At 39.1% G+C, this 9,879-nt stretch overlaps 1 protein-coding gene across 1 annotated transcript; it reads right to left on the bottom strand.

Moving 5' to 3' along the window:
• Positions 1 to 578: 578 nt before the first annotated feature.
• Areg (amphiregulin) lies at positions 579 to 8,431 on the bottom strand. Its single transcript, XM_042678445.1, has 6 exons — positions 8,354 to 8,431; positions 7,179 to 7,421; positions 4,107 to 4,308; positions 3,419 to 3,574; positions 1,247 to 1,355; positions 579 to 716 (listed from the first exon to the last, which is right to left on the bottom strand). Exons 1-5 carry the CDS (start codon positions 8,412 to 8,414, stop codon positions 1,262 to 1,264), a joined length of 756 nt encoding a protein of 251 aa, XP_042534379.1. The 5' UTR covers positions 8,415 to 8,431; the 3' UTR covers positions 579 to 716; positions 1,247 to 1,261.
• Between the last annotated feature and the right edge of the window lie 1,448 nt (positions 8,432 to 9,879).

The following is a 9,879-nucleotide window of genomic DNA, read 5'->3' as shown; positions in this document are numbered from 1 at the left end:
CCAAGTTTAGTAACACTTAAGCCATTCTTGTCAATTTATCTATGGTGATATTGGGTCTTTGATAACAGAGGTCACACCTCATCTTGAATCCAGATGCTTTTCATAACTAACTAGACTGGATAGGAGTCCTATATGGAATAAGAAAGGCTAGTTTGCAGTTATTAATGTAAGTGAGGGTTGTCAGATACTATAACTTTCCCATTAAGAGTCCTTTCTAAAGATGGGTATGGTGCTGCATGCCTATAATCCTAACACTCATGAAGCTGAGGAAGATCAAAAGTTCAAGACCAACCAAGGCTGCAAAGTGAGATCTTATCTCAGTAAACTAACAGAAACTGAGTGCTTCCTAAGGAATATTTTAGAAAGCAATTTCTGTTAAAACGTGGGAGACAGCCATCTTTTCAAATGATCAACCACGTGTTAGCGGAAAAATATCCTGGAGTATCAACATTAATATTCAAACTCTCAGTCTGTTTGATTAAAAAAAGTTTAATGAGCTATAAAATAAATAAAACTTCCATTAAATATTAAATAAATTATTTACAAATTGAAAAAATACTTTTCATCTCCATGCATCTCTTTATGTACGCAAATATGACTTAGCATAAAAGTGACAAAGTTTAACACGATGAGGACTAAACAATGCTGTTTTCTTAAATGGACTGATGTTTGGCTCTTTCGTGGTGGTAACTCAGCTCTGACTCTGTCCTGATACCCTGTGAGGAGACAAAATGTTAGCGGTAAGCACAATTCCAGCATAGCCTTAAGAAAATTCTAAAGAAAACCCAAGAATCAAAGTGTCTATCATCTTTTCTAAGTAACTGAGGAAGTGAAGTTCTTCTTTCTGAATAACTCTCAGTGTGTCCTTCATTTTTTACTTCATTCATTCTTCTTTCCTCTGCAAATTTTCCCCATTCACTCTTTACTTTCATTATCAATGAAATACAATCCACTGGCACCTTACTTACAATATTTATTTTACTCCTTCTAGTATTCTGATTACTTACAATATTTCCTATTAAGCATTAAGTTCCTTGAGGATGGAACTGCTATCTCTATTTCCTTTTAAATACGGAATAATCCATAGCCCATTCTCAAAATTAAACTCAATTTCATACCTAAATAAACTCTAATCAAGTCAGTGTTCATAGAATATTCATCATTAATGACATATTACTCATTTTTATTGAGGTAAGAGTGTACCTTTCAATATTATAGGATATGATCTATCTTTTAAAAGCCATACCTGAATTATATTCATTTATGCTAGTGCTTGTGAATTTCCATTTTCCTGTCGAAGTTTCTTTCGTTCTTCTGCTTCCCCTTCATATTCTCTGGCATATCGTTTTCGAAACCTTAAGAGAACAAGATATTCTACTGTCATCAAAGTTTTATTCACTGATACAGTGATAAAGCTTTTCACAAGTACATAGTGTTTTCTGTGAGTTCCTATACTAATTAAGCCCTCTGTACTTCACAATAAATCAAGACCTAAGCCCAAATATAAAATATTCCTGGTAATCTTTTTTTTGTTACAGGAGCATTATACTAACACATTTCCAGAACACAGATTTAAACATGTATTTAAGATGTAAAATTTCAGGGCTGGGAAGGTGGCTCAGTGGTAGAGTGCTTGCCTTGCATGCATGAGGCCCTGGGTTCAATTCCTCAGTACCACATAAGCAGAAAAAGCTGGAAGTGGCACTTTAGCTCAAGTGGCAGAGCTCTAGGCTTCAGCTGAAGAGCTGAGGGACAGCACCCAGGCCCAGACAGAGTTCAGGCCTCATGACTGACTGGAAGGCCTCAGGCATATCAATATGTATTTTTTCCCTACAGAATTTAATACAGCTTCCATGGACAAATGGAGGAGAAGACAATGGCATATAGTTTTACAATAGAAGTGCTTTGTACTTACAAAAATTGAATTTAAGTGACTAGAACTGTTAAAAACCAGATTACACATTATTTGAACTTCTTTGCTAGTTTTATTTATTGCAGTTTTCTACTTTTCAAATGCAAAAGTTTAAAATAATCTTTTGGTGTTGTAAAGGCAATTCTAATTTTAGGCATTTAGTTATTCTACTAAACATTACCACTAAGAATTTTTCTTGTGATCTCTAGGAAAACAATTTACTTTGGTTGTGAAAATTAATGTGGCTCACACTTTGTGTTTTGATTCAAGAATAAGAATTTGGGGGAAAATGTTCTAAAGAGTTCCGACAGAAATTCCATGTTTTTTGCAAAGGATTAGTTATCTCAAAGTTGAACAGTTAGAAGTTTAACTAGAATGTGTGTCTGTCTCTTAATGTTAAAGGATCATGGTTTTTCTGAGATCTTAAAACCATTTGCATGTCTGGCTTGACCTGTGAGAAGATTGGAATAAATTCTAGAGCAAGCAAAACAAATTTAAACTGAATGTCAAGCTTTTTGTGCCCAAGAAAACAGTATTTATGTACCCTTCTATCATTTGCTGATCTGAATGTAATATAATAGGCAACAATGACAGAAGATAACCCTTGTTTCCTGATGGGCAGTAATGGCAGATCATGTGCACAATCCGGTTGTTAAAATACTTTACCAAGACCTAAAATTAGAATAATGATTCCATTACTTTTCCCAAGCTCTAGTAGCACATGAGTCACCCTAGAGCCATTCATGTCCTCCCCCAACTTCCTTTATTCAGTAACTGCTATTTGACAGACAATGCCATTTTGATGGTAGTAATGCCTACCACCTAGAACAATCTAGTTCTTGCATTCTTTGTTCGTGAAGTGCAATGTGATGTGTTGTTGGGAGCGTAGGGAAGGCACTACAGGAATGAACAATAATAGAGTTGTCTTGGCTTCCTACACCATGCCATTATGGAGGAAATGTTTTGATTTTTAGTAAGTTCCCACACTATAATATTTGCTGATGACAAAATCAGCATAAGCTGTAGCTAAATTAGAACCATGCTAAGAAATTACTAACTCGGAATTTTGCATTATAAAATGAGCACAGACCTATCTGCTTTGACCTGCCCATCTTAAGCTCTTTGTGATTTTTAGTATCAAAGCAGTGCATTTGATACTATGAACCTATTAAGAAGAAAAGCTTAATTTCTGCGTAGCTGGTTAAAGCTTAAAAAACTCACAGAAGGTACCAACACATTGGAGATTCAGCCCTAACAATAAGCAAAAATCACCAATAAATCATCAGTACTTAAATTTTAAAAAGCTTGTTCCAAACAGGTTTTGCATACTATATTTCAATGGTAACCAACGCAAAGTAAATTTTGACTATGTGCTCTTCAAAGACTACAAAGCACCACCACAAGACCACAGGAACTCATCTGAGATACCACATTAGCATGTAATCGAAATTCTAAAACAAAACAAGCTGCCATTATTTTACGGGAAGTAAGTGGCAGCATACTCACTGGACTGTAATGACAACAGCAATGGCAGTAAAGCTCACGGCAGAGATGAAGGCAGCTATGGCTGCAAGTGCGATTTTTGACAAATCACTGTCAACAATGCTCTGAGTCTTCATGGACTTTTCTCCACACCGCTCGCCAAAGTAATCATGATGGCACCTGCAAACAACCCACATTTAAAAATTACAGTTACTGAGAAACAGTCTATGCACTTTAAGGTTATGACTAGAAGTCAGTTAATTCCAACCCTTTCTAAAAAAGTTATGTCATATATTTGTCTTTCAAATTCCGAGACATAGAAGGCATTCTAGTTAAAGATCTATTAGTGTAAGAACAAGTTGAGATTAGTTTGGGTGTGATAGTCCAAGAAGACACACCTTGTCATTCTTTGTGCTTCGTTTATGACAGCTGAGGACTTCAATGACTTGTTAGTCAGTCAGTGGATTGTACTACCATTTACTGTGGTTTTGCAGGGATGGGGGAAGGGATGAGGGAAATTCTATATTTTTTAATGGTTCTATTTTAACTGGTTACATAAGTACATATACAGTCTTGGCCCATAAAGCCTAAGTATTTACCATATGTTCCTTTAATAAAAAATGTGCTAGCACTTGGCTTTCACCTTGAAGATAGGAGGTTTCAGATATGGCAGAGGAAATATGGGAATTTTATTAAACTTTTCAAAACTTACTTGCATGTTACTGCATCCAAGTTCTCTATATATTTGCATTCTCCATGAATGCAGAAATTTTGAAATTCTGCATCACATGGATTTTTCTTCTTTTTGTTTCTTCTATTTTTTCCGTTTTTGCCTCCTTTTTTCTTTCTTTTTGGTTTATGTGAAGACTTTTCACTTTCTGTCTTGTTTTTCTTGGGTTTAACAACCTGTTCAACTGGAGAAAAAAAAGACACAAGATTTACTGTCAATAGTCTCTCTTCATCTTAAAAATCCTGTATATACATGAGACAAAGAAATCATGAGAGTCAGAGCTCATGGGAATAACACTATGCTTGTCTCATTATTGAACAAAACACACACAATCAACTTACATAGAGCATATCTAGGCTGTATCTGAACAACTTCATTATTTTATTGGTTTATGCTCATATTTTGAATTAATTTGTATTATTATTAGTTATTGCTAATAGTAGTTTCATGTCTATGAAAAACCATTAAACATTTCTAATAATTCCTTTTTTTGTGGTGTACCAGTACTGCTCAAGGCTGGCACTCTACCACTTTAGCTACACATTTATTCCCAGAACATTGTTGGTTAATTGGAGATAAGAATCATTCAGATTTGTCTGCTCCGGCTCCTTTCAAACCATGATCTTCAGTGGAGAGCCTCCGGAGTAGCTAGGATTACAAGCATGAGGTACTGGCTCCTAGTGAATTTCTAAGGCAAGCCAACTTTTTGGTAGTGAACTTAATCCAAATCATGGCATTATTATCCATAATGTATGGATGAAGGAACTGAAATTCAGTGAAGATAAGTAATTTGTACCAGAACAAGCAGCTAGAAAATGAAAGTGCAGGGATATCAAAACCTATTGCATTTCCACTAAACTGTCTTTTCTCTTAGATAAGGAAATGTCATCAGTTAAAATGGAAGCTGAGGTATATTTTTTTATTTTATTTATTCATACTGGTCTTGTGTTCACTCTGATAGTTAAGACTTAGTAGATAATACTTGAAGAAGCAAAAAACTAATCTGTAATTTTCAATTTTTTCCAGTCCTTAGTTACAATAAATCATAAATGATATTTTCCTTGGGCTGGTTCTTTGTTGTGGTCTATTTGAGAATAGGTCACCAATATTTATGTTCCATATCTCAGTTTTACTTTGAATGATCAAGCCTACAAAACTTTGTCAAGTTTGCTCACACACTAAAAATGTGAAAGTTTCCATTTAGTGCTGTGCACCAGTCTTTTCATAGGTTTATATATTCAAGTATTTAGCAAACAGAGAACCCAGTGAGAAGAGGGGGAAAAAAATCATAAAGATCATGTGATACCCATTAAATTGAAAGACAGTGAAAGTTAACAAGGGTATCAAAGATAGAACCTCTGTGATCAAGGGAATGACTAACAAATATTATGCATATTTAGAGAGGTTATAATAACAGATATCAAGTTAAAGGTAATGTTGAATAAGTAGACCTAAGATTTTTACATTGTATCTTCTCTGATGAATACACAAAAAGAATAAGTCCTCCAAGAGAAACATTTTAAAATGAATATTTCTGCCCTTCATTGGGTAGATTACAAATCTCAGAGGAAATAAGTCACTACGCTGAAGTGTGGCAGATGTTATATTCACAGATATTTAAAGGAACAGCATGTGTTAAGAATTCAACAAGGATTAGAAAAGATGGGGGCAAATGATAGAAGGAGTGACACATTGATACACTGATAGAGATGACTTGTTATCATAATCTGACTTACTAAACTGTAACCTCTGTACAACTACTTTAAATATATATGTATATTATATATATATATATTTTTTTTTAAGTTCAACAAGTAGTCTCATTATGCTTTATAATGCAATGTTGAGCACTTGCCATTTGCCCAATTGTTAATTTATTGGCCTTCAGAATGATTAATTTTAAAACATCTGTTGTGTGTGTGTGTGTGTTTGTGTGTGTGTGTGTGTGTGTGTGTGTGTGTGTGTTGTGGGTGCTTGGGTGCTGTATCTGAGCAGTTTTTGCTCAAGGCTAGAGCTCTACCTACCACTTAATTGAAGATAAGAATCTCATGGACTTTCCTGACCTCTTCCTTCAAACTTCAACATAATAGAAGAAAAAGAGTGTTATCTTTCTTTGGTATTCTCATTTAAGGAAAATGTCTTTTTTTTTTAAAAGACAAGTAAAGCAAATGTAAAGGAAATGATAAGTACCCTGACAAATGGTAGAGGGAGGGGAGATTTTAAAAAAAAATTAAGATTTTAGCAACATAAAAATCTATAGGCCGAGTCCAGTGCTGGCAGTTCACACCTGTAATCCTAGCTACTCAGGAGGCTGAGATCTGAGGCTCTGAGGCTCAAAGTTCAAAACCATCCTGGACAGGAAAGCTTGTGAGACTGTTATCTCCAATAAGCTACCAGAAAATGGGAAATGACACTGTGGTAGAGCACTAGCCTTGAGCTGAGGAGCAGAGGGACAGCACCCAGGCCCAGAGATCAAGACTCACAATCAAAACCATTAAAAAATCTATAGTATTTTTTTTCTTTAACATTCCTAGAAGGCATGATTAATAGTTTCCCAAGGTTTGGCAATTGAAGGCTAAAGTTCAATTGTGTCCTGACTCATTTTTTCTTTCTGTTTCCTTCTTTGTGTTAAAATGCAGTTGTTTGGGGAAGAGGGAACAAATGCTAAGTTAAACAAGGAGCAGATTGTGACAGTTAATGACTACCTGTGCAGCCAGAATGGAGGTCATGTGGCACAATGGGGAAGAATATAGTATCGGAAATCAACATACTGGAGTTTTAAATCTGTCTTAGCTGCTGCTACCTGTGTGCTACTTTGGGAAGTACCATCTTTTTCAGCATTTATCTTTTACAGTTATAAAAGGAGAACAACTAAGTTGTTAGGAAGATTAGACATAGTGCACCTATTAATGCTCTGGATATAGAGGAACTCTTTAGAACTTATGGTATGTAATTGACATGCATGCAGAAAAACCACTAGAAACATCCATTGGAAGCAGCTTTCAGATAAACCCATATCACAGAGACTCCATTTTCCCTCTGTGGTCTACTCACCTCTGACTGAGTCATCTACAATATAGCCAGATACTTGTGGTTCATTGTCATACTCTTCTGAGTAGTCATCGTCGCTCCCAGAGGACAGTTCACTACCGGAAGGCTTTTCACTCACAGGAGAAATCTCCCTTTCTGAGGACATGTCATGTCTTGAGGAAACCTCAAGTCCATCAGCACTGTGGAAAAACAGTTCCCCTTTCCCAGAGGAGGTCTCGTTGAGGTCCAGTCCAGCAGCATAATGGCCTTCAGAGAAAGAAGAGGCAAGGAAGGTGAACTGTGGTACTTTTCTCAAAGCCAACTAGCTGTGTGAGGTACAAGTGTTTATGTTCTGATATCCAAGCGCTTATTGAACATGTGCCATTGTGTGTGCTTGAGTCATTTATGATAGCAACTTTACATTCTGCCAAGAGTCTTTTACCCAGCTTTCCTTTTCCAGATAGCCTATACTAGTTTCCACATTTAAAAAAGAGAAACAACAAGAACAAAAGACTTGCCTGATGAATCCAACATAATCACTTATCTGGGAATGGCTAAATTTTGCCATCACTTCACATTCAGATTATTTTTGTTCTATCCGGTCCCATCTTGATAAGTTCTACCTATGAGTGACAGATTCTTACCAGGTGTATGTGTTTTAAAAGCTTATGTACATGCAAAGTAAATTGTGGCTGATAATAACAATTACTACAGTAATAACCAGTGATCTTCCACTATTGTTTCTACACAGTTAAGCTGAGCACTATGTAAGACTTTTTGAGTTTCAAGCCCCTACTATCTCTTGATCAACATGGGGAGCGCAACAGGTGGGGTTTTAGTCCGTTGGGACAACTGTGAGTCCTAGTAGAAAGGTAAAAATAAAATCATCTGACCTAGGAGATAGAGAAGTCGAGGCAGCAGGGCACACTGGACCCAGAAACGAGTCACTGATCCTGTGTTTTGTGTGCCTCTGTGTGTGTGTGTGTGTGTGTGTGTGTGTGTGTGTGTGTGAATCTGTCACACTTAAGGCTGAGCTCAAATGCTCCCTGTGGTCCCCATCAGCTAAAAGTACAGGATTCTCGTCTAGTCCCCTGTCTGATCCTCTCTCCCCCCGGGGGAGTCACCGGGCGGCCCGGGGACACACGGTTTGTGTGCAGGTTTTGGCAGAAGCCGCCGCGCCATCCCCAGCAGGTCCTCACCTGAGCAGTGGATCAGGAGCCACAGCACCACGGGCGCCTGAGGCGGCAGCGAACTTCTCATTGGTCCTCCGGATGGCGGTGTCTGGGTCCCTGGAGCCACTCGGACGGACGCAAGCCACAGATGGGAAGAGGAGGGTGATGCGATGCAACCGAGGGGAGAAGAGGGAGCGGGCGCCGGCGTGGAAGCCAAGCCCGGCCCGGCTCGCAGGAGTGGGGCAGCCGGCGCCCTGGGCCACCAGCCTGTGGATCTCGGGTGGTGGCTCGGCTGCAGCCAGCGAGGTGCGCGGAACGTTCCCCAGGCGCGGCGCGCACCTGCCGCTTTATAGACCGGCCCGGGAGGGAGTCACCGCCCGGGACGTCACACTGTGCGGGCCCAGGGCGGAGGCGGGAGTCCCTACCCCAGCCCCACGCGGGGCCCCACCCCCCTCCCTCCCGCCCTCCCTCCTGCCCGCCCTCCTTCCCTCTCTCCTGCATCCACTGCGCCGAGAGGAAATGGAAAGCAGTCTCTGGCTGGGAGGAGAAACCTTGTCCCATTAGAATAGCAGGTTGTGGGAGCCGGGAGCCGACAGCCAAATGCCCCCATTCCACAGCATCGTAAAAGCAACAGACACAGCGCACACCTTTGTGTTTAATTTGGTCGATCTTGGGTTGATTTTAGATTTGCCACAGACAGGGATTAAATTGAAATGTTCTATACTTGAAGAGCAAGAATGGTGTCGCAATGTGACAGTATTTATTTACTTATTTATTCTCTCCCTGTCCTTCTCTGTGTCTCTCTGTCTCTATTCTCCTGTCTCTGTGTCTGTCTCTTGTCTTTCTGTATCTTATTTATTCTCTCTGTCTCTGTGTCTGTCTTTCTCTGTCTGTCTCTTTCCTCTGTTTCTCTCAACACCCAGCCAGTACTGGGGTTTAAACTCAGGGCCTGGATGCTATTCCTTTTTTTTTCTCTAAGGCTGGCATTCTACCACTTGAACCACAGCTCCACTTCTGGCTTTTTTTGTGTGGTAAGTTGGAGGTAAGAATGTCAGGGCGTTTCCTGCTCAGGCTGGCTTCTGATCTCAGCCTCCTGAGTAGCTAGGATTTTAGGTATGAGCCACCAGTGCCATTGTCGCCTGAAGGCTTGAAAGAGAATAAATAATCAAAGTTCCTTAAATGAGGAGAGAGGCTTGTGTGGAGGAGCTGCTTCTGGTAGGATGGGTAGTCTCAGTTAAGGTTCCTTCCCCATCCACTATTGTAAATTGCCAGAATTTCTAACCATCTCCCTCCCATTAATATGGTTGGCCTTCCATCATTGCCATGTTCTGTACTTAGTTTTCTATACACCATCTCAATAATCTAAGGGTCAAACATAAGGCCCCAGCAGACACAAAACCAAGGGAAGCAATTCATAAGTATGATACATCCCAGACGGATTTGATTGATATTTATTTGGCTCTGAAATCTTTCCCCTGCCCTTCTAATAAAGGAATTTGAAAAGAGGGTAGACACCTCATTTCCTGATTGTGCCAGACAAACAGCCTTTTAAG

The sequence above is a fragment of the Dipodomys spectabilis genome, unplaced genomic scaffold, assembly GCF_019054845.1.
Source record: "Dipodomys spectabilis isolate Male_0828 unplaced genomic scaffold, ASM1905484v1 ptg000043l, whole genome shotgun sequence".
NCBI lineage: Eukaryota > Metazoa > Chordata > Mammalia > Rodentia > Heteromyidae > Dipodomys > Dipodomys spectabilis.
Note: the sequence above shows the minus strand (reverse complement) of the source record. Positions and strands in the feature narration are given on the sequence as shown.

Coding starts and splice junctions, on each gene's coding strand:
- Areg (XM_042678445.1), bottom strand. CDS start 8,414: ATGAGAAGTTCGCTGCCGCCTCAGGCGCCCGTGGTGCTGTGGCTCCTG. Junction 3,575..4,106: donor TTGGATGCAGTAACATGCAA/GTAAGTTTTGAA, acceptor GGTTGTTTGCAG/GTGCCATCATGATTACTTTG. Junction 1,356..3,418: donor GCTGTTGTCATTACAGTCCA/GTGAGTATGCTG, acceptor TGTTCTCTTAAG/GTTTCGAAAACGATATGCCA.